Source organism: Aegilops tauschii, chromosome 7, assembly GCF_002575655.3.
Source record: "Aegilops tauschii subsp. strangulata cultivar AL8/78 chromosome 7, Aet v6.0, whole genome shotgun sequence".
NCBI classification, from domain to species: domain Eukaryota; kingdom Viridiplantae; phylum Streptophyta; class Magnoliopsida; order Poales; family Poaceae; genus Aegilops; species Aegilops tauschii.
The window spans coordinates 144,953,695-144,978,855 of record NC_053041.3 but is presented as its reverse complement, the minus strand read 5'-3'; the positions used below and the strand labels follow the sequence as shown (position 1 = coordinate 144,978,855).

General features: G+C 46.0%; 2 protein-coding genes across 2 annotated transcripts; both read left to right on the top strand.

Annotated features, from left to right (window-relative positions):
* The first annotated feature begins 12,127 nt into the window (after positions 1–12,127).
* On the top strand, positions 12,128–12,965 carry LOC109733717 (uncharacterized). The gene has a single exon (XM_020292936.4). It carries the CDS (start codon positions 12,190–12,192, stop codon positions 12,853–12,855), a length of 666 nt encoding a protein of 221 aa, XP_020148525.1. The 5' UTR covers positions 12,128–12,189; the 3' UTR covers positions 12,856–12,965.
* A 4,669-nt stretch (positions 12,966–17,634) lies between these two features.
* On the top strand, positions 17,635–22,157 carry LOC109733728 (uncharacterized). The gene is made up of 2 exons (XM_020292944.4): positions 17,635–18,280; positions 21,866–22,157. Exons 1-2 carry the CDS (start codon positions 17,894–17,896, stop codon positions 21,899–21,901), a joined length of 423 nt encoding a protein of 140 aa, XP_020148533.1. The 5' UTR covers positions 17,635–17,893; the 3' UTR covers positions 21,902–22,157.
* Positions 22,158–25,161: the final 3,004 nt, after the last annotated feature.

The window sequence follows — 25,161 nt, the reverse complement described above, 5'->3', positions numbered from 1 at the left end:
TTTGGAAATCAGAACTAGACATGGGCAGCAAACAAGATATCCGGCCGGGGTCGTTCGGTTGGTGTGCTCAGAGTCTACTCCGACATGCATAAGGCTCCACTTACTTTTGCCTTACTCAAGTGCTCTCTAGGAGCATATGTTCTTCTCCCGTTCCTAGTGGCATTCGTAGATACTTTGCTGCGTGATTAATTAATGTGCAAAGCTCCGGTTAATTCCTATGAATATTTGGCACATGTTCTTCTCCCGTTCCTAGTGGCATTCCATCTGATCCTAGATACTTTGTTGTATGATCAATTAATATGCAAAGCTCCAGTTAATTCCAACGAATATTTGGTATCTTAAGAGAATACAAGAAAATAGCCACGCTGTGGTCGAATCCAATAACCTTGTGAGAACAGTGATCGGTCACACCTAAAAAACAATTCCACAAGCGGATACCTCAATTACAGAACATCAAATCCGTACAATTACATACAACGTAAAACCAAATCTAAACGGAGCTTTTCCGGCTCCGTCGTGCCCATGTCCGGCGGCAGGCTGCGCCCCTCGAAGTGTTGCTCCCGCCGCCGGTGAGGTAGAGTAAGACATGAGACACGCACTGGCTCATGAGACTCGAGGCGCCGTCGTCTTCAATGCCCTGCTCTTCCTCATCGGAGGCCGGAGCCTTCACGGTGTCGTTCGATGTGAGATCGACGATGTATCCGTCATGTTCGGGGAGGCCGACACGTCCACCACGACGCGGCTGCGCCGCCCAGGGTTGCATGCCATCCGTTGAGGCGCCGGAGAGTGCGACCCTGCCTCGTCGATGTCGTCGGCGAGGGCTACCATGGCCTCTCGCGCCCTCTACCTCGCACGTCGGGCACGCCGCACCATACCCTCAGCGGACGGGCCACGGATAGCCTCGTTGGCGGCGCACCAACGAAGGGGTTGCGCGCCCGTCATTGTGTTCGGATGCTAGACAGAGCCCACCGCCCCGGGCGAGACAGCGACGACGCGACGCACGCCGGATCCACGCACCATTTGTGCGGACGCTACGGATTCCCGGTGGATTGATTCCGGCCGCTGTCGGGCATTCTCCTCGCGGGAGAGGTGGACCGCAATGCGGACAACCATCTCCTCCCAGGACCTGACTAGGATGAGGTCCCAGTTCGCAGATCGGCTAACGGAGGACTCTTGTCCGCTGCCCGCCATGCCGTAGAAGGCCGGAGTTTGCCGGAAGTGAGTTTGGGCGGAGGGGAGGGGAGTGGAGTGGCTAGGGTTTCATCAGGGGAGCGGAAGTGGACGAATACAAGTGGGGCTGGGGTGGGCCAGCGTGGGCCGGATCCGACGTGGCGGACACGCCCGGGCGCGCCCGGGCCTCCCCATATCCATCCTAGATTTGAGTTGTATATGAGGGGTGCCGGTCATCCTAGGCGTTTGAGGCCGGTTTGAGACGCCCCGTTGTATCACTTTTTTTTACCGGTCACTACCGGTCCGTCCGTCCGTCCAGGCGTTTGAGACAAGTTTAAGGCACCCAGCTGTAGATGCTCTAAGATAGTCCTGGCCATGGGCAGCCCGGCCCGAACGGCTCGGCCTGACCCGGCCCGGCCCGACGCCGCTCTCGGGCCGGGCTCGGGCCTAGATTTTGAGCCCGAAGACCGGCCCGGGCCGGGCCCGGGCCCATCGTTTTCGCGTTTTTTGAAGGACAGGCCGGGCCGGCCCGAAGCCCGACGGGCTTTTATGTGTTCGGGCCGGGCTCGGGCCTAGAAAACAGGCCCGACGGCCGGGCTGGGCCGGGCTCGGGCCTGGGTTTTTTTGCATCGGGCTTGGCTAGGCCCGGCGCGAAGCCCGGCCCGGCCCGAGGTATGGCCAGGTATACTCTAAGACCTACCAGAAAGAATAGCCTACTACAAAAACGTCTTATAATTTGGGGTAGAAGAAGTACATTACTATATTCTCTACAATGTGGAAATTAAACATGAGAAGTACTATGACCTTATCAACCCTCATTTACAAAGGAAAGTCACATCGGGAATTCACGGGGGCACGCGAGTGCGGTGGCGCCCTGCCAAGCCCTATCGCCCGCTCGGTTTGCCTTGCGATTCGCAAAGTAGTTGAATCCTAGGCACAATAAAAAGGAAAATCTCACAAAAAACTTTAAGTTTCAACGATGAAACTTATTGTTTGTGCATCTAAAAATGTCAAGTTTCAATAAGTTTCAGAGATATAATTTTAAGCAATTTTTTCTATCGGCGTATACACAAAATAATTGATTTTTATCAATTGCTCTTACAAAATTTCAACATTGAAACTTAATATATTTTTTTGAAGTCGCCAAAATATATTTAAATGGATCTTATTTCAAAGCACCGATCACGAGAAACACGAATATGAAATTGGAAGCCAAAATAAAAAGCCGGCATCAGGACCTGAGTGCCCGTGCAATCCACGTCCAAAGCCACAGGCATGTTAATTAGTGTCACCACTCCTATTTGCAAAACAAAAAATGTCACCACTCGACCTTTATTTTCATCGGTGACTTCATCTCCTTTTTTCATCTGCACTTCATCTAGTGGAATACTCCCTCCGATTTTATTTACCCCGCGTATTAGCTTTGACTGAAATCAAACTTTATAAAGTTTGACCAAGTTTGTAGAAAACAATATGAACATTCACAATAAAAATTTATATGACGTGAAGTATATGCAATGATGAATCCAATGGTATTGATTTGCTGGTGCATATGTTAATAATTTTTTTTACAAACTTGTTGAATGTATATAAAGTTTGACTTTGGACAAATCTAATATGCGGATTAAATAAAAACGGAGGGAGTAAAGTAGCGATGTGTCATGGCCAATAAGAATTTGACAATTTGAATTAAGTATCTGCTTTTTTTAGCATAATGAGTTAAGTATCTGCCTAATGACACTTGGACTTTACCACATGTTGCAGAATCTCCTTATAAACGTCCCACATAAAGAAAACCTCCGGCAAGTTCCAGTTGACTCTGTAAGTCAACTTGCTTTTCAAGGGTGTTCGTTTCTCACTTGGATCATGTATCTCCGGCCGACTCCAATGCTTTGATAATTGATTCACAAGCAAACGCAACACTTTGCACGATCTTGTTTTGAGCAGAGGTTTTTGAATACAGAGTTCGCCGCGGTGGGGCTGTGACCATTCCCTGATTATCCACTTGGGGCCCAGACGTATTGCTGCTCGACGCTGGGGCCATTGTAGTGGACAGTCACTTCAATCATCGAAAAGCTTCGTCGCCCCAGCTGCCTTTGCACAAAGTGATCACTTGGATGGCGTCATTCTTCTCATCCAAATCCAGTTTGCAGCCTCTACCACAAATAATGCGACGTTGTTGCCTATATAAAAAAAACAAAAATAATGCGTGAGGCGTTCCAGTTGGAGAGCGGTGCTGGAGAATTGGGTACCCCTTCGCTAATGAGAAGGGCACCTATGGCTAGGGTTTTCCGTGCCTAGCGTTGTCGTCTATGGAGGCACGGTGGATTTTGGTTCTTGTTGGTGTGAAAGCTTCATTTTTGTAGGGCCCTAGCGTATCATTCATTAAAGAAGAAGAGGGGGTTGGGAGCCCCAAACCATCAGTACAACATTTAGTTTATTTACAAGCGGATTTCATCCGCCCTACCCGGGACTCACAGAGGTAAACTACTCATGTCCTACCCACTCTACCCTAGCTGGCACTTGCCCTAGGACCTCGCCGTTAAGCAGGCCTGCCTTCGTCCAGATAGCACCCTCGGACTAAATCTTCTGCAGCACACCTGACAGAGATGGTGCGTGTCCCTCGAACACAATGTCATTCCTATGCTTCCACAAAGTCCACATCACCAACAAGCACAGAGCTCGAATAGACTTTCGATGCGCCATAGTCTCTTCCTGCCTCATGCACCAATCTCCCAGCTCCTCGTCTGGCAAGGGGAGATACTCCATCCTACCCGCCAAAGTGGTGCACCACTGCCAAACTTGCCTCGCAAAGACGCAGCCTATGAGAAGATGCTGCATGGTCTCGTCATGTTGGTTGCAGAAAGGGCAAGTGGCTTGGTGTGGTAGCCCTCGGCGTGCAAGCCTATCTGAGGTCCAACACCGGTTCCTTAGAGCTAGCCAGGTGAAGAAACGACATCTTAATGGGGCCTTGGAATTCCAGGTGAACGGCGCCGTCGGAGATCGCTCACGTCCCCAGAATTTTGCCGCGTATGCCGATCTCGCAGAGTAGACTCCGTTTGCTTCCCAGGACCATTGCACCTTGTCCTCCAGTCAGGGCGCTAGCTCGAAATCCACAAGTCTCGTCCATAATCCCAAGTACTCCACCAGCTCCGGGCCCGTGAGGTTAGGGCCAATATCTCTAGCCCAGGTACCATTTCCGAGCGCATCTGAGACCGTCCTCATCGCCCTGACATGACCAGGCACTCTGCTGAACAGCGCCGGTGCCAGATCCTGCACCGTCGCCCCATCCACCTAGCGATCTTCCTAGAACCGCGCTGTAACTCCTACGCATTGCCGCCTTGGCCAAGGCCATCGCTTCCTGGGGGACGGAGATGGAGAACTCAACCCACGATCGCTCAGAGTCAGTTCTCTGGAGCCAAGGCCAACGGGCTTGCAAGGCTGTGTTCAGCCATCTGAAGTTTGGAATCCCCAGGCCACCAGCCCATTTCGGCGTACACACCTCCTCCCAAGCCACCGAGCAATTGCCACCGTTTGCCTCACTCTTGCCGCACCACAGGAATCCTCTACAAATATTCACCAACGCCGAGATGGTCTTAGCTGGGAGACTCAACGCGAGCATGGAATGAACTGGTATAGCACATAGCACTGACTGTATCAAGATTAGCCGCCCACACTTCGGCAAAAGGTCCGCTTTCCAATGTGGCAAACAGTCCCGAACCTTGTCCACCATGCCTTGGAACTGCGTCGTAGACTGTTTTCTGAGTGTTAAGGGGAGACCCAAGTAGGTGCACGGAAAAGCGGCCGTTCAACAACCCATGATTGTCCTCACTAAATCCACATCTTCAGGCGAACATCGAATCGGCCAGATAGCACTCTTGCTCATATTGACCACCAAGCCCGAGGCTTGCGCAAATACCTGCAAGAGTGCATCGCATGTCGTAGCTTCCAGCGTTGTGGGCTTGAAAAAGACCACCACATCATCGGCAAACATGGAGACCCTTTGCCTCAGACCATTCCTCGCTAGCTGTCCGAGCATGACAACTTCTTGACTGTCTACTACAATAAGGATTTTTCGGTTTCGATGAGGGAGGGACGATGACGGCGGCTCACCGTCGGTTCGCTCCAGTGCTTCTAATCCTCGCTAGGTGGTCTACGAACCTCGATGTAATTTTTACTTTTGGTGTCCTTTGGACTACCTTGACAATTGATGAATAGATCAAAAGTTTTTCTCGCAATAAAGAGTGAGAGCGGGCGGTCCTATATCGGGACAATGGCATCGAAAGGATCATGAGTGTTGGCCTAATGTCGGGTGGATAGTGAGTTTGTCGCTCCGGTCAGCGCGATCGGAGGACTCGATCCCGCTGGTAAGTCGGGCAACACCTCCGGTTGTTTGGCACAACGTTCATGGTCTACGGACGGTCGTCTCATATAACAAGGCTACATGATGTCCAAGTCATGCGACATTATGGCTCACGTGTGAGTGGGCCAAGGGACATCGGAGTAGCAACTTCGGGTTTGTTGTATGTCGTGTGGTGCGTGTTTTTGTGTCTTTTGACCCTATTTTTCTTATAAACATGGTGTTTTATTTATTTTTTATCCTGTTTCCTTGTAAATTAGACCAATCACTTTTCTTAAAATGGGGTCATATTTAGGTGGGAGCCTCTCCCTCCAGTTTGCCGAGTAGTACTCGAATCTGATAATCATATTCAAATCCCTGAACTATGGCAGCCAAAAAAAATGCAAGCGCGAGAATACTGATATTTTGTGTGTGGCTATCACTTGTAAGTTTACACGAAACGTGTTGCATAAATGGCTTTTGCTTTGTCGATTAAATAATTAAAAGTTGGTTACCGAAAGCAAGGTATCACAAGGAGAATATATAAAAGCAACAGGCAGAGTTTGGCATGGATAAACATGGGGGATTAAATTCACCTGCCCGAAGAGACTGACTTGGGTCAAGTCATGCATCCATGCAAATATTCTCTTGGTAACTAATAAGCCAAGATATACACAGCGCACAGGTCTAGTGCACTTAGATGCTCACTAACCTCGCCCATCCCATAGTTAGATTCACGTCTGAACATGGGCTCTCTCAGCGATTTCAAATTTCTGACCGTTGGATCTCTCCCTTGATGCAATTTGGTCCGTCGGATCTGCCCCTGGGATGAGCTGGGCCGTTGGATAAAATTCGGAGTTGGAGCAATGGACAGTAGTTCTGTTTTCTCACCTTGGTATATTAGGCAAGTGTCGCTGACATGTGGGATCCCTCGCTCATGGGCCGTGTCTGTGAGTGGCTTGGGTGCGTAGAGGCTTGGTGCAGGTGGCTCATAGTCAAAAACTCGTGCCACCACCTGTAAATCTCAGATCCCACTAAGGGCATTAGAGGGATTTCTCTTTATTGCCTTTGCGTGGCGTGCTGTGGGTGGACATTTCAGTGTAGAGGAGAGGAGGGCACCCCATTGGGTGATAACCCTAGCCGCCATCCCCATCCCAGCGCGCCCCCTCCTTCGCAGCCGCCGCCACGCTCCCGTCTGGTTCTCCTCTCCCGTCCTTGAGCTCGCCTCCGCCGCTGCTCTCCCCTGTCCCTCCCGCACCACCAACCCCGAATCCTCCCCTGTACACGGCGAGCTCGACGAGCAAGGCAGACATTTGGGCGTTGCTGTACGAGGGCCATGCCGAGCACGCCCCGGAGCACGACGGCCTCTGCTTCTGCTTCTCATCTGATGGGCACCTCTGCGCGTGTGACGACCTAGGTGCCACCGCTATCACCACCGACGCAAGTTCAAAGGCGACGGCCGCGCATCGCCATCATCGGGACGAGCGACAAGGCCAAAGGCGACGGAGGCGACGGCCACGCGTCGCCATCACCGAGAGGAGCGACGGCCGCCGAGACGGCCGTCCATGTCGCCGGTGTCATCAACCTTAAGGTGCTCTTCCTCCCATCTCAGCTAGGGTTCCTGTCCTTCCCCTCACTTCTTTCTCTCCCTCGCATATCTCTCTTCGTCGTCATCGTCGCCATCCACACGAGGAGCACACGGACGGCTAATCCGCCCAGGTTTGAGGCGGTGTGTCTCGCATCGCCCCTCTCCCCTTCAAGAACATTGTGCTCTCCCCTATGCTCATTGTTGGTGGTTCAGATACGGGCCATTGATGCTCATTGGTATTGACGTGGCCGCGTCGGAGGAGGAGGCATGGCGTTGTGCGGGAGATGGGGGGAGGCCGTCGTGGTGGTGGGGCTGGACTTTGCGGCCTGCGACGAGGCGGCCGTCGACGCCGCGGTGGCGGCGGCATGGCGCTGCTTTGGCCACGGCGGGCTCAACACCCTGGTTAACTGCTGCTCCTATGAAGGTATGCATACACTACTGACAGATACTGTGATACACATGCCCAATTTTCTGTCTGGCATAAGTATACACATGGGCAAGCCCAATTAATCACCAACCTACTCCACTAATTTCAGTCAGCTTACCATCCAATGATTCCAACCATGAAATGTTTGCTTGGCCTTATGAGCAGGGGAAGTGCAAGACTGCCTCAGTGTAACTGAAGATGAGTACTCACACCTTGGCTGCTAATAAAGGCGATGGCGAAGTAGTTCCGGGATGCGCAGTCCGGCGGTTCCATGGTATGCTTGATCCAGATCATCGGTGCCGAGAGAGGATTCTGCCCAAGGGTTGTGGCATATTGCACGAGTTTAGGCGTTGTTCATCAGCTTGTCAGAGTAAGCCTACCTTCCTGTTACAAAGAGGCCTGAATGCTCACAGAAATCCTGAATGCCTACATGATCATTGATGTTCTTTGTTGCTATCATTCTTTGCTGCTGTCAAAGAAAATCTTTGTTGTGAGCACATTTGCTCCATTTAGTGAGCACATTTGCAGGGAGTAGAAATCAGTGTTAACTGACAAATCTTCAGTAAATGTCTGTTGTCAAAGATTTCAGCATTTATAAATGTGCATATAAATGTTCAGTAAATGGCTGATGTCAAAGCTTTTATACTCCATTTGGTGAGCACATTTGTTAACATTAAATTAATGTTAGCTGAATTACTGTCAAAGAAATTATTTACTGTTGTCATATTAATGTTAGTAGTATTGTCATATTGACATGATCACTGAATTTGACAGTACAAATTATCAAGCTCACTGGAGTATATGCTCTATGTAAACTCTATTTAGAGATTCAGTGATGGGTTGATTAACAAATACTGAAGATAACATAGAGATTTGGAGTTGAGATAGAATAAGCTTGACAACAACTACTGCATATTTAGGGTCCAAAGTATGAATAACTTGGAGTTTGGCAGATAATAACAGAAGTTTTAATTTGATTGTCTTCAATCAATCCATTTAGCAGAAGTTTAACTTTTCTCAACCTTTTCCTTTTAAATGTTCACTTTCATTTTTAGTGGACTGACCAGATGCATGATTGAACTGAAAGGAGAAGGGCATTTTCATCAAAGGGACATTTATTGGTCTATACATTTTACTTCTTACTTTCTACTCACTCTAACAAAGCTAAGCTACTGATGAAAATTTTGAGGCCTTCTAACTTAACATCAGGACATGTTAAATCGCAATTTGTCACTTGCATGTTGCATTAAGTTACATGTCAGAGTTCTCTTGCGTATTGCAGTGAGCTGGATACAACCCATGTTTGATTAGTTGAGCTCTCCTCCTCGGCGATTGGCTGAAGGCCGTCGAGCTAAGATGGGCCGCATCTGACTCGCCCTGTTGCAGTGGGGTGCCTTGCCTCCTTTGACACTCAACATGAGACAAGGTGATCTGGTGTTGGTTCTTAGGTTTAGAAGGTTTATAAATGATCGGGGTGGTGTCTGTTGGATGATTGTGCCTTGGTGCTATTTCCTGAAGGATTGGAGTATCACCAAAGAGCTTGCTATGGGAAGGGGTGCGTGGAAGCTTGCTATCCATGTGCCAGAGCCATGAGTTGGTTGCGAGATCTTATGGGTTTCACCTCTAGCCTACCCCAACTTGCTTGGGACTAGAGGCTTTGTTGTTGTTGTTGTTGTTGTTGTTGTTGTTGTTGTTGTTGTTGTTGTTGTTGTTGTTGTTGTTGTTGTTGTTGTTGTTGTTGTTGTTGTTGTTGTGTATGAATGAAACGTGATTGATCTTTGCCCATTAACCTGTCTGACAGTTTAATTCAAGTTAGTACAAGCATATGTTTGTTAATAGCATGTTTTATGCTTTTTACAAGAAGCATTGTATACTGCAACTATTTTGGATGGAATAGTTACTATAAGAGTGGGCTATATGTCACCAACCTTCTAATTGTATATTGTATTATCTTAAGTTTGGTATTGTTTCATAAGCATTTCTTTCAATCTCAGATTACTATGATTCTGACACCCATAGTACATGGCACGGACAGTTATTTCTGTAACAAGGTTTTGATTCATGCTTATGATCACATTATGAAGTTGTACTCTGCTTCAACTCATGTTTCTACCCTAATTTGTCTAACTGGTTCTTTTTATTTTTGTCAACGAGGTATGTCAAGGTGGCGTGGCGGCACTATGGACGACAGCATGACCAGATCAGTGGTGAAAATCCCAGGTGTAAATACTCTCTTTATGATGTCTCATTTTGTTGAATGAATAGTTACTTTATATGATGCTGGTTAGGGTTTGTATGGAGATAGCAGCTGTTATGTTTGACCATCACTCATATATATATATATATATATATATATATATATATATATATATATATATATATATATATATATATATATATATATATATATATATATATATATATATATATATGCATTGCCTGCTATTTGCAAAGTTTGTTGGCTTTGGTCTGCAACTACAACTTGCACAATAGGTGCAATCGGATAAGTGACGCAACTTGCACAATAGTTACTTGATATGAGCTTATAAAGAAGCTTGAGGAAACACGAAGGTCAATAGGATGCATTTCCGTAGAGCTTGATCGTGCAGATTTTCTTGAATTGAAGCCTACTGATAAAGCTAAGGTTTCTATGGTTGAAAGGGATTATACCAATTTACAGGACCCAAAGTGACAGAAGATTCTGCAACTGTGGAAACCACCAGGTACATGTAGAACGCATAAAACAATACCTTCTAAGATGAACCAGTACCTTAGGAGTTAGAGAGCACACGTGAAATTACTATCAGTTAGGATTATCAAGTTTATTAGATACACAACATCAGAATGAGTGAGCGAGTGCATGTAAAATTGCTTTGAACAGTGAGCGGGTCCCGTACCAGTTTTAATGTTGTATAGATTGTGTACTTATATTTATTGAACTGGATTACTTAATAAATTTTGAAGCCAAATTTAAGATGATTCGATGAAGAAAAAATAGAAAACTTAAACAATGTCATGTCATGTGTTAAGCTTAGATGATGCCTTTCTTACACAAAGGTCTTACAGTGTATTTCTATTAGTCATTCTAATAAACAAGGATACCTTCCTTGCACAGGTAGTTCGGGAGTGATATCAATAAATTCGAAGAACCACTTGCTTCGGCACTATTATTGCCCAACTATGTATTATACCACTAGCTACCAAGTTGTTGCGGTGAATTTCTATTCGACCATTCACCTTTTGTAGGAATGTCTTGCTCTGAATATTATGTTGCATCAAAATTGCTGGATGCTCTCTCAGACCTTGACTGCTTTGTGTAAATATGCAGTATATAAAGCATTCTGTGTTAGCCCTGTTTGTGGTTTGCTAATTGTGTTGCTTGCTCAATACTGATCTGACTGCCACTGGCTGCTTCTGCTACTCTTCAGCACTGAACTCCCTATTGCTCTTGAACAAACTAAATACTTGTGCTTTATCATGGTCCTATTAATTGTGCTGGCTAAACATGCTAAGTTTGCCCCACAATTACAGTATACCTGGAACAAGTGTTAGGACCCGGTACCGCGCGCCAGGTGGCGCGCTGCAGGTCTAGTACTTATGGATGACACCGAGAACAATCTAGGAGAGTAACGCCTATGTAGATGCACTTAGGGCATCTTCAACGGTAACCTGTAAATTTTCTACCGCATCCAGTACCTGTCCACGGATATGGATGTGGGAGGACACCATCCAACCGCAGCCGCATACATTTCGAACCGCATTTTAACTAATTGAACAAAATTCACGCAAACCGGCCGATATTCATCAAAGTTTGGATAAAAAGAAGCACAAATCATCTATACGTAGCATACAAATAAGTCTAGTATAACAATGTCTCAAATTTGACTACATTAGCCAGATGTACAACAAGTTTTTCATCAACGGATCATGTCGTCCCATACATACTGCCCATTCAATTTCATAAACAGTGTGTGTACGTAAATAGCCGGGCACCCCCATATCCGCCCCATATTTGAGCTGGATATGAGGGATGTCTGTCAGTCCGCGCGTTTGAGGCGTCCGTCAGGGTCAAAATTTCGTGACCTGCCAGTGACCGGGCCGTCTATCTGGACGTTTGAGGCAGGTTTGGGGTGCCCCAACTCTAAGCTACCGAACTCTAGCTCCATATAAGATCTCAACATAGTTTTACCTTAATCCAGTATATTTTTAGTTAAAATATGTCCAAAATGTAATGAATTTTGTATGGTTTATATGAATATCATCCGGTTTCAATGAAGTTTGTCCGGTTTGTCTAAAATTTTGAATTGTATGCTGGCAGTGTTGGATGCCCGTATCCCGCATCCGTGTCCGCGAACTGATAACTCTATCCGTGGACGGATGCGGGAGAGAATTTGCAGGTCAGCGTTGAAGATGCACTAACCTTGCCCATATTTGTAAGCTACCAAACTCTAGCTTGATATAAGATTCTCAGGCTACAAAAAAAAGATACTATACGAGAGAGAGAGAAGAGAAACCATTGATTCTCTCTTGGGCAACAAAGCCACTGTGCCACACTATAAAAGGCCACGGCTTCTTCTCCTCATCTGCCATAGCCAACAAACAAGATCTACTAGTGCTACTACACTAGAAGCTGCTATAAGCAAAGAAGAGACAAGAAACAGGACCATGTACCACCATAACAGTGGCGAGGTTGCCAGCTTCCACTTCCTCCCGCCCCCAAACCCTTCCTCCTCCTTCACCACCCACCACCACATGAACATGGCCTTGCCCCCTCAAGCCTACTTCCCGCCCTCCTTCGATCCTGCCGCTCTACTCGCCGGTGACGACGACGTGGCAGCAGCCTTTGAGTTTGACACCATCCTACTGGAAGAAGCGGCTCACCTCGCCGGCGGCAATGGCTCGCCCAGCTCGGGCTCCGACGCCGGTGGCGGAAACTACTGCCAGGTGGGCGGTGCTGGCACTGCAGTTGGCGCCGCGGAGGAGGAGAGGAGGAGGCGGCGAATGGTCTCGAACCGGGAGTCGGCGCGGCGGTCGCGCATGCGCAAGCAGCGGCAGCTGAGCGAGCTGTGGGCGCAGGTCACGCACCTCCGCGGAGCCAACCGCCGCCTCCTCGACGAGCTCAACCGCGCATTGCGCGGGTGCGCCGACGCCCGCCGCGAGAGCGCCAAGCTCAGGGACGAGAAGGCCAAACTGAATGAGAAGCTCGAGCAGCTGTTGCAGCAATCAGCACCGGAGAAGAAGGCCGCCTCCTCTCCGGCCTCGAGCAATCACAGTAGCAGCTCCTCAGAGCCATGCAAGAACAGCACAGCTGCTGCAGCTTCTATCGAATGAAATGTTGTTTTTACTCATATTATCCACCCAAATTTTTAGAGGATAACTACTACTGTATCAATAAGATTATAAGAGCATGTGTAACAAAAGAATGTTAAATAATTTATTTAATGGCCATGGCTGGGGTCATGCATGCATGCACCCTGCAATCAGTTTCCCTATCAGGAATATGTTTTGTGTAACAGATTTTGGTACTTATCCTGTGTTGATAAATTAACATGGATAGGATGTAGTGCTATATATTTGCAAGTTGCAAGCTTGTGATGAATGAAACCAATAGAACAGTAGCAAGACCAAAGTATGAGAGTGAGAGATCAAGGAAGGATCAAAAACCGGTGAGAACGACAAGTGTTTAGCTTTCCATAATGCGGTGAACTACAAAGGAAAAAATATAGTGCATTCCACCCTTTTTAATGAAATTTAATGATTATAATTTCGAACCTTTTCCTCCACTTGATGATGTCATGAGCTCAACTTGTATGTAATGCTTTGTGATTGCTAATGTATCGTCTACTTCGTTGATGTCGACTTACCTACCTATCAGCTGCTTTTCTTTGGCAGCTAAGTCTCCCAGCATGCTATAGTTTTTGCAATGTTGTATCGAACAAGGTTCGACATATGTATCTAGCAATTTTGGCATATGATTGTAGCATCAATGCAAGATCTAACAACATATCCTATTCACTGAGATGCTTGTGGGTATATGTTCCCAAGAATCTTGAGCAAAAGCACAGTAACATGTGCATGCATGCCGCAAAACAAATCTACGCATGCATGCTTTTCACAATATATAAATTCCATTGCCATGTGCATAGACGTGAATGTTTTGTTAATCCAGATGGAAAATGAGCTTCAGGAGTCGGGTTTACAGCATGGAAACCTTCAAACACAGGACAAGTGGATTTGCCAAGTTAAAATGCCTAAAAACTAGGAGGAGGCATATTTGCTATTCAAATGGTTGTGGAAAAGTGCAAGCAGAATCAGACACAAATTATTATTTTTGGCTACTCCTGGATGACAGTGTCAACACCGGCCGTCAGTCTGCCTCGTCTCCGGTGGCCTTAGGGCCATGGCGACGTGGTGGATCTCAGCCCTTATCGGCGGGAGGGCTCTGTTTTTAGTTGTTCCTTCGCGTTTTGTTAGGGTTTGTGTACTGATCAGAAAAACGAGACAACGGCGACTCCCTGAAGTTGGAATAAGGTTCTCCCGCCTAGCCCCTGTCCCGATGGTGTGTCTAGCATCGTCGGTGGACGTGTGGAGATATGTCTCCGGTGGATTTGTCCTTCGTGGATTTGCTCGGATCTGGTCGTACTTCGTCTACATTCATGTGTTTTCAGGTTGGATCCTTTCGATCTACGCTACTCTTCATCGGCCGCGATTGCTGTTCTGCTGCGCTGGTCCTATGGGGCCTTAGCACGACAACTTCGCGACTGTCTACTACAACAAGTTCTGCCGGACTCCGGCGAGGGAGGGGCAATGACGGTGGCGCGCCTTCGGCCCGCCTCAATGCTTGTAGTCGTCGCTAAGTGGTCTACGTCTGGATGTAATGTTTATTATTTCTGGTGTTCGTTGTACTGTCCTGATTGAAAATGAATAGATCGGAAGTTTTCTTGTAAAAAAAATAGACAGTGTCAATACCAAATCCTTTCCTAAAAAAAGGTCATGCATCTTGACTGTTACGATTGTGCTTTCTGTAATGAGAGAACTGAAGAAACTGCAGTGCACCTATTCTGGGATTGTTCTTTTGCTCAAGATTGTTGGATGATCATTATACCTTCCAAACAAACAGGTACTTCCATCTACTATATATGATGAAGCAATTCTCACCAAAACCTGCCTGGAAACTTTGCCATGGACATCAGTATCTTGGGCTGCTGGAGAATTTGGAACCAAAGGAATGGCAAGGTTTCAGAAGATAAGCTCAGAGTTATGTGTAACTAAAGAAATGGCAAGGTACTTCCATCTATAGGTGCATTATAAATTACACCTCAGGAGAAAATTAAATTAAGTGGCGCGTTCACAGCTGCCCCATTGAAGATAGGAACGGCACCAGCACTGAGGAAAAGAAAAGGAATCAAGACAGAGAAGTGCCAAAACAAATCTAGAGACAGGTGATCCGTTGCAAGCGTAAGTGTCAGTGCAAGCGTGGGTTCAGCATCAGCTCACTGGATACCAGTTGCCAGGGGGTATGTGTGAACACAAGGGAGAAAAACCTCCCACCAGGGGTGAGATGCTCACATCACAGGGCCCAAGCAACAGCGCTCAAAAGAGGCAGCGCGCGGTGGAACAAGCACCACTGCACTCGATCCACCATGCAATGTTTAACTACGCGGTGGTGTGGACGTGTGGTGGCAATGGAGCTTTCCTCAACTCAGCAAGGGGGGACAGCATGAGAGTGCAGGAGCACTTCAACAAACCGAACCAAACCATCCGAGGAGCCAACTTGCAGTTGCATGTAACAGTTTGCTGAAGTTTCAGGTGGTGCTCCGGATAGCAAGTTAAAGCCTGCCGTGGATCGACGTCACGCAGATCGATGCGCCGGAATAACCGGGCATTGTGGGCGGTGCAGTGTCGGCACCGGGAACGGAATATCGCAGGATAATATACCGGTGCCCTGCACATGAAAGGGTTCAGCAGAGCAGCAGGGAAATATGCAAAGGCCGGGGACGTGACCACTGATGCAGGTAAAAAAGTTGAAAAAACATGTCTGTGGAGGAATAATATCGATAGCAGTATCACTGTATCAGTATGCTGGCACAAAAGTTGGGGAAATGATCCCACGAAGGTGGAAGGCGCTAGTTATTACTATGCCCGTCGACAAATAAACGTGTGAACGGACACCTAGCAAACGAAATTCCGGAACAGTTGGGGCAATAAGAAGGCAAACAGAGAGCAACTGCACCTGCTTGTTTGAATGGTCAGAGACAGGCGCATCTCCTGTCCACTGGGATGGTGAAAATGGAGAGAGGGAAGTTACATGTGCAGCAGCTCCACTGACAATGCCAGAGCAGAACGTAGCATCTGAAATCAACTTTGCTATCACCTAGATATCTGGACATCCATGCAAAGTAAGGAATGCATATTTCTCTTTTTTCAACAACACGCAAGAGAATTGCGTGACTTATATATATTACTCCCTCCGTCCTACAGTATAATTATAAGGTGTTATGACATATTAAACAAAAAGATGTTATGACAACCGATATACTCATATATTGGTTATAATAACATCTTATATTGCGGGACGGAGGAAGTAAGATAAAGAGAGCAGATCACATATACAGTGACAAGCAGGCGTGCCAATCAATCCTTTTGCCCGCAGTCAGGCCGTAATCACATTAATCCCTGTTGGCCCAAAATGTAACTTCTGGGTTAACCCTTTTGAGTGAAGTGAGGACATATGTTGATTTACGTATCTTGCAGTTGCCTTTGAGATCAGAATCATGATTCTGGTTAATTGTGCTTTTCAGTTCCTACAGCTATACTAGATATCTTCCCCTTCCTCCCCCCCCCCCCCCCCCCCCCACGAAGCCAACCATCGACGGTATCAGACTATGATTCAGTTGCTGTACTACTCCTCTTTGTTCTGTTTCATGTTTTTGGCGGTTTCGTTCTTGTGTCTGAGTCCGAAGAAGACGGTGGATGTTGATCCAGTAGCAAAATTGTGCTTCCTGTTGCAGGATTTATGTCCTCCACGCCCCCTTCTTTATATACGATAATAATCAGCCTTAGAAGTAAAATTCATAGGCTTTTGGTAGATTTTTGCTCGTAGCAATCATGAATATAGCCCGAAAGACTCCAATTTATTCAGTTGACTGTTTGAGAAAACAGTAATTTAGTCGACCGATATTAGAGTATACAATGAAAACTAAAGATGCTCTGCTACTGATCAATAGCAAATGCCAGGCGGAGTGGTATAGTACCTTTATCAAAAACCTTGCCAGAAAAGTATTTGGCCTTGAAACGTGCTGCAAGCATGGTATTTGTTGACCTTCTCTTCGTGCTCCGGGTCTTTTGCCTCTTCAATACAGTACTAATTCTCTTCATGATCCAAGTCTTTTGCTTCTGTAATACAAGGAATTTTTACTCTTAGCATTTATCAAGCCGTTGAGAAACTCTGATCAAGGTGTCACAGTTGTGAATACTTGTAACGATGTGGCAATCTTGCAAGCATAAATGACTGACAAAACTGAAAGTGTTCAAACAGAACATGAGGCCGAGTCTGACGAAACTGAACGTGTTCCTTTGGTGGCAAGAGGAAATAAGAATGTGAAATATATACTATGCAAAATCCCATTCACCACAAATACAAACGTGAATATATACTATACAAAATAATACAGTTCACTCTGATATTCGAATCAAGTGCTTACCCAACTTATCAAGTTGTGAAATAAGTGTACATTTGAATTTTTTTTTATCAAGTTGTGAATTAAGTGTACATTTGATTTTTTTTATCAAGTTGTGAATTAAGTGTACATTTGAATTTTTTTTCTTTCATGATATAGCTCGCTCCCTGGTGCTACTTTTGTTTTTAGGGGATTTGTTTTTTGAGAATATGCTACTTTGTTTTTTGAGGTAAAGCTCCCTGGTCTCCTGCTGTAAGCTTCTCGTCATACTAGCGGGCTATGGCCCAGTTCATATTAGCCGAAGCCCAGGCCCTTCATTTTCCAGTTGGAAACAGCCGAAGCCCAGGCCCTTTTCCAGTTGGAAAGAGCCGAAGCCCAGGCCCTTCATTTTCCACTTGGAAACAGCCGAAGCCCAGGCCCTTCATTTTGGAGCAGTTTGACGAGCTTCCGGAGATCTGCTCCGCAGGAAAAGACGGCGCCGCCCCCTCTCCGTTAACGTCCCATCGAGCGCCGCCGCTCTGGTTCCTCGCCGTCGCGCACCGCCCTCCTATCCACCTCCACCATACGCTGCCGGCCCCGTTACCCCTGCTCACAACCGTATCCAGAGGACTCCTTCGCGGGCGCCGCGGTCTGTCCTCCGGAAGCGGATCGAAGGCGGCGAACGAGCGGGGAAGCGGCGGCCGGAGGAGATGCTCAAGTTCCTGTCGAGGGTGGTGGTGGAGTACAACCCTTTGGACCCGCGCAAGGCGGCGGCCGTGGAGCTCCTCGCGCAGTGCAACGGCCGCAAGGCCAAGGACTCCAACCCCACCTGCTCCGTCGAGCTGCGGCGCCTGCCCTCCCCGGCCGCGGCCGACGACCCCAAGGCCCAGCCGCCCCCGCGCGTCCTCGTCACCTACCTCAACGGCGCCGAGGAGGCCTTCGTCGCCGCCGACGGCGCCACGGCGCAGGGCATGCGCGAGCAGATCCTCGCCCGCGGCCGCCTCCTCGAGACCGAGCAGCTCTTCCGCGAGGCCGGGGAGAAGTGGCCCGTCGTCATCCCCGAGGAGGAGCTCGGCATGTCGTTCCCTGGGATCAAGGTGCCTCTTCTGCTCTGTTTCGTTATCTTCACTTTCTGTCGAACACCTTACGTGCGTGGGCGTATCTTACTGCTCTGCACTGAAATCTCTCGTCGAATGCAGATATTTGCTGTGTACATTGTCGCTCATTCAACTTCTATATGTGGTCATGGAACCTCTTTGACAATGGCTTGCTTTATCAAACATCTTAGATGCACCCAAGTGTTGCCATTATCCACACGTAGAATGGAATAAGTAGGATTATTACAAAAAGAAAGAAAGAAAGATGTAGCCTGCTGTGCTTTACCTGTAGCCCTGTACCATGTTTCACATATATCACTTGTGTTGTGCATATTTGTCTTATTTTGCTTGATGCTTAATTTCAGATGCATTGCTACTGTTGGGTTTACTCTAACCTCATTTACCTTCCTTTCTTTTCATCAAACATTGCGTATATTTTTCTCTCCAGCATTTTGTACTAGTAATCCATACGTGCAAAAGCCCATCAAACATTAGGTAAGGGTATATTATCTCAGAAAAGATTAGATAAGGGTACAATATTACTCTATTGGTCCATATAGGGGTACGCAAATGATTCAACAAAGGTGGATTGTACAAAGTCTACATTTTAATCCACTTATTACCAGTGGGCCATATAACAAAAGGTTAACTTAACTTGTTCATGATGCATGCAAAAGACAATGTGAGAAGCATGCATCTGGAGAAAACGGATACAATTACCCACTGAGGTTTCAAGTTAGGCTTAAAAGAAGATTTCAAATTACTTCTGCGCTTTTACCAAGGCTGCACTGCATGCTTTTCTCAGTGATCACGTGGTCTCTACGGCCTGTTTGCCATCACAAATATACAGGTGCGGCTAGGCTAGTGCCTGTTAGAAATTTCCAGAGCAATGTACCAATATCGCAACTGATGAGCGCACAAGAAGCTAGGTGGTGTAGCCGACCATGAATCCCGGTGATTTAGACCGTTAGATTTTTCTATCCGACAGTATATATATTGCCACACACTCTGGTATTCAAATCCATTGAATTTGAGCCGTGTGATTAAAGAGATCCAATGGTCCAGATGCTTCAGTATTGGTACACTATGTAGCAGTATAGATGTTTGGTAGAATTACTGTTCGTGTCATACTGTGTATGCATACTTAATTTTTGTGGCCATGAATTATTTCACCGAGATTGATTCCGTGCATGTGAACTGGGCGAAACCATTGAAAATGACATTTGAATGCATGATCCTTCCTAGTTTCTGCTTAAAGTTCAAGTTCTTGTATATTGTGCCAATGTGTACCTATTTTTGTTGAGAAAACGTTAAGGTGTACCATTTGTGTGCAACTTGATAAATATTATTTGACCTTTAATCCAGTTCTATAAAAGGGAATTAGGATCAAAACTGGTTTTGGCATTTATAATCCAGTTTGATAAGGGGAATCATGATCACTACTGCCAGCCCATAGGCTGGTAGTATGCGTTTAACGCTGGCTCGTGGAACATACTCTTTTGTAGTCATTCATAACATTGGAAGTAAAAAAATGGGTTTTGAATTATAAAGTCAATAAGATGTTATGCTGACCATTATACTTGATTGCATATTATTTGTTCTCTCTGACCAGCATTGATATGGTTTGGCTGCATGCATTTTAGGGCATCATCCTTTTTTTTAGCTGGCGGTAGTATAAGTTATTAAAAAATCTTCTTAATTTCGAAAGATGTCAACTAATCTTAGCAGTACCTTTACTGTTGGTTGTTCTTAGGGGCAGTCAAGCAAACACCGATACATCATTTTGACTTATTTTCTTGTTTTGTTCACCTATTTGATAGTTGGTTTAATCTATTGTTTACTTGAGCTCTCTCAGGGTTTAATTTCTACTCCATTAGTCATCCTTCCATGATTTACCTAGATTTTCTGATGTTTCACTCCTACAGAAATTCATGCCTTGGTCCTTGTAGGAAAGAAATGCTTAACGTATTACACTAGTCTTTAACTATTTTCGTTCAAGAATGCTGCATTGGCTAAGTACCTTTATAATAAGACCATAAACATGCCCTTTTTTTATTCATGCAGTAGGCAGACATCCTGTCTGTTCTGTCGAAAAAATAAATTGAGCAAGCATATTTTTGTGGCCATTTTAGACGCCTCCCCGGCAAACCTTGTGCATAGGCTTCTTACACTTTTAGGAACAAATTTCATTTAATTTAAATAACAAAGAGTGCTTTGTGTTCCTTCATGCAGATAAATTTTAGTTTCTAAAGAATTTCTAATCTGCAGAAGTAGAACCTGAACATAGTTCCAATTGTCATTACTTAATAATACCTTTTGTAGAAACTGTCATTAGTAGAAGAAGACAGTGATATATGTAACGTGTACTTGTGCGGTTATGCTTAAAGAAGTTTACTAATAATTGGATTGAACTTCCATATGGTTCTCTTGGCCACAAGATTTCCACTAAAATACTCGGATAACCAACTTCACATTGCACTCTCCAGTAGTTCCTGGGTAACATTTATTTTCTATTACCCGTATGTACTGTTACCTGACATATAACTATTTTAAACCCAAACTAGACGCAGCCGTACATATCTCTTGGGCACAAGTTTTTCACCAAAGTACTCAAATAATGAACTGCACATTGCATGCTCTAATAGCTCTTGGACATCATATAGTTTCTAATTGTCCGTACTGTTACATACCTGTATACAGTACATACATACTTCTGTATGTTGTGTATGACCCTATATTTCTTTCTGCTCGCGAACCCTTTATTCTTCACAGTAGCACAGGATTTGATTTTCTGTTGATGCCAGAAGTGTTTCGCACACCAAAAGTTATTTTTCTTAAAAAGAATGATATTCTTGTTTTCAACCTTTTAATTCCTTTTTTCCCTATGATTGAATGATATTCTACACATACTCATCTTTGGTTGATGCCATGCCCATTTTCATGTTTGGAGAAGCATATTTGTCTCCTGGGCCATAGTATGCCACTGATGCGCTGGAGAATAATTTAATAATAAAATTTAGGAGCCATGTTGCTCCTAGAGAATTACGGGTTTCAAAGTGCGGGTGTTATTTCTAGTTTTGTTTAATCTCTAATGGTACCTTGGACATCCGTGGTAGATTTATTTTCTTTATTTACAGGCATCACCCATTATTGTAGGAAACGATTTTCTGTATCGTACTTCTACCAAGAAACCCACATGTTGCTGTGGATTAAGGAAAAACATGTTGCTTATTTACAGATCAACTACTAAACTGAATTGAGGTGTTCTCTGGCATATCCACGTCATTCATGGTAGATCAGGGTGTTTTTGCTACACGCATTTAAGTAGGTTGAGAGCATCCCATCTCAGTCTCACTTGTCGGCAGTGGATCGGAAATTGGTAGGATGGCCAGGTGGTCGCCACAGCGGATTTCTGTTTGGGACTGAAATATCTGTGCTTTGTTGGTATATAAGTAATTTGGATTGCATGCTTGAATTTTCAATTCCATGGACCAGGCCTGCTATTTTTCAGTACTTTGGTAGTATGAGTTTTTGCTCCTCTTGTGAATCCTTAATGAAAATCTTGCTATCTGTTCTTCTTTGCAGCCAAAGAAAGCCGAGGAGAAGCCCCAGGCTGCCTGATCCAGGCAACTAGCAACTACTAGCAGAACATCTATTATCCCATAAAATGTACTACCTCTAACTAAATATAAGACGTTTTTGCCAAGAGGTAGTACTGAATACCATCATGTTACCAAAGAAAACTCGCCGCATTTGGGAACTTGTCTTCATCGACTAGTTCTACATTCAGTCCGATGGCTATTGGTTTCACTGAAATATCTGGACCAGAAGGATGGAAGATTCACATGGAACAAGTTGGCTAGTTGCCATGATTAGACATCGAACCGCCTAAGATATTTTTGATCTGGTCTCGGGGAAAATCATCTGCTTCTGTCCCAAACAAATTAACGAGGCACCATGCTCTCGCGGTCAGAATACAGTGTCGCCTAACGGTGACAAAATCGCGGAACCAATAGTTGTGGATTGGCTGTTCTGTTTGGTGCAAAAAAGAATCCTTGCATGCTGCACCCCAAAGGGAGGAGACTTGGCTGCAAAGACACGGTAAATTTCCTTTTACGTAATATATGGGGTCTTCCAACTCCCGTGATTGATCGGTAGCTAGCTTGTCTCTTCCATCCGACGCATACCAGGATCCGTTCCTTGCCAGGATCAAATGCCATTGGGAACATGGACGGGGAAAAGGAAAACTTAAAAAAAAAAAGTTATCCTATCGGCGACCGTGAAGTATATCTATGGTGCGCACTCTGTTTTTCCGTGGTGAACCGAAGGCCAAGTTGTCCCATCGTCAATGATTTCAGCTGGATGGAGTTAAAGCAGCCGGGATCTTGCAGCGTTTCGTCGTCGTGCTGATCTTGTTCCGACCTGGCGCTACGCCAGTACTCCCCGACTCTTCTCCCTCCCCAAGTTGGAGCTGACGTATCCTTGAATAAGAGAAAAGAAATGGGTTTGGCTGATCTCGATGCCTGTCTACATGCCCCCCCAAACCCTTTAAAAAACGGCAAAGTCAGAACTGAAGCAGCGGCTGCGGCTGGGTTCCTCTGACTCGTCGAGGCCATACTCTTCCGATCGCAACCATCGGTGGTTTGGGTCACTCGTGGTCGTGGCCTACCCTCGTAGTACCACGCCGTTCAGTTCCCGCGATTAGAATAGAGACCCACCACGCCATATACAGCCGAAAAAGATTCAGTTCAGAGCCCGTGCACAGTCGCCGTAGGATGACTAAGCTCGGCAGACTTGGCACGATGTGCGCATGTACTGTATGTATGTATGTACTCCGTATCTCGATTTGTCAGATCGCGTATCGGGGCGTCAGGTCAGGTTAATTTTACGGCGCTACGCTAGCAGCACGGGGGCGCGCACCGACGGCCAGGGACAGGGGGAGGCGGTGTGGGGTGCACACAGCAGCTGCCTGCGATGCGACGCTGCGTTGGTTTGACGGCAACAAGTTGAGAGAGCAGTGCATGATTATCCATGCTACTGGTGCTTCATCTCCAAGTGCTCATGCGTGCTCCTGCCAGCACGCGGTAGCAAAGAAACTACGTCTCACAAATCAGATCCTTGCTTATGAAAAAAAATCAATGCGAGTACTGTAAAATTCCTAGAATCTCTAATGTTGTTTATAGAAATTTTAGTTTTCCTAAAAGAAAGCATGTTTTCGACATGTTTTCTTCTTCTAATTCCTTTTATTTTTCTGTTGAGTTGGCTGCCAAATGTGTGAGATGAGATTGTTGCCAATTCATCATCCAAACCACTTTCAATGGGCCAAATGGCCGAATCAAAATGGGTTAGAGACCTGAGGCACCAAGAGTGTCTAGTGTTACAGTTGAGGGACTAGTCATAGAGTTTGGTAATATTTGAGGGACTAAAATAATTCCTTTTATTTTGGATACAAAGCATTGTTGGAATTCATTGACTTTTTTGTTTGCCCCACCAGCTAATTTATGCACCGCAACTCATCACAACCACCAATCATAATCACACAACACAACTCCAAAGATTCAAAAAAAAAAACTCAAAATTCGGCACGACTTTCCTATTGTGTAATGACAAAACTTCACAAGAAATCGTTACTCCCTTTATTTAAAAACATAAGCCATATTTAGACCATCTCCAGCCGTTGCCTCCCGGAGGCATAAAAATCGCCGCCTAGGGGCGAGCCGACGATAGATTCGGCGCTGGGGGCGGTTGGGCATCCAGCCGTCGCCCCCAGGCGCCGATATCGGCCCATTCGTGGCCGCTTTTCGGCCCAGATAAATAGAAAATTGGCCCGATATCGGCGAGAAAAGGCCCATATTTGGCGTGGTTTGGCGTTGAATTGTCAACATAAATAATTTTTTTATCGCATAGTTCATCACAGAAAATCAAATAATTCAACAAAATAGTGCAACAACAAATAGTTCAATTCAATACAAATTATATAGTTCAACAAATAAAAACTCATATTTCATCACACGTCGAGCCCGGCGTAGCCCTTGATCCTCCATAGGTGCTCCACCAGATCCTCCTGCAGTTGATGATGCACCTGTGGGTCTCGGATCTCCTGACGCATACTGAGGTAGGCAGTTCAGGTTGCCGGTAGCTGGTGATCAACTTCGGCTAGAGGACCCTGCCTGTAGTATGGTTCAGTGTCAAACACTGGCTCTTCCTACTCGCTCTCGATGATCATGTTGTGCAAGATGACACAGCAAGTCATGATCTCCCACATTTGATCTTTCGACCAGGTCTGAGCAGGGTACCGGACAACAGCAAATCGAGATTGGAGCACACTAAATGCCCGCTCGACATCCTTCCTGCAAGCCTCCTGCACCTTGGCAAAGTGGGACTTCTTGCCTCCTGGCACAACGTTTGAGACAGTCTTCACAAATGTAGACCATCTTGGATAGATGCCATCAGCTAGGTAGTACCCTTTGTTGTAGTGCCGCCCATTGACCTCGAAGTTCACCGAAGGAGAATGACCTTCAACAATCTTGACAAAGACAGGGGAGCAGTACAGCACATTGATGTCATTGTGAGTTCATGGCATACCAAAGGAGTGCCAAATCCAGAGGTCCTGTGTGGCCATCGCCTCAAGTATCACACTGCAACCACCTTTGGCGCCTTTGTACATCCCCTGCCAAGCAAATGGGCAGTTCTTCCATTTCCAATGCATGCAGTCGATGCTTCCAAGCATCCCAGGAAATCCTCTTGCTGCATTCTGTGCTAGGATCCGAGCAGTGTCTTCCGCATTGGGTGTTCGCAAGTATTATGGTCCAAACACTGCCACCACTGCCCGACAGAACTTGCAGAAACACTCAATGGTGGTGGACTCGGCCATGCGTCCA

Coding starts and splice junctions, on each gene's coding strand:
- LOC109733717 (XM_020292936.4), top strand. CDS start 12,190: ATGTACCACCATAACAGTGGCGAGGTTGCCAGCTTCCACTTCCTCCCG.
- LOC109733728 (XM_020292944.4), top strand. CDS start 17,894: ATGCTCAAGTTCCTGTCGAGGGTGGTGGTGGAGTACAACCCTTTGGAC. Junction 18,281..21,865: donor TGTCGTTCCCTGGGATCAAG/GTGCCTCTTCTG, acceptor TCTTCTTTGCAG/CCAAAGAAAGCCGAGGAGAA.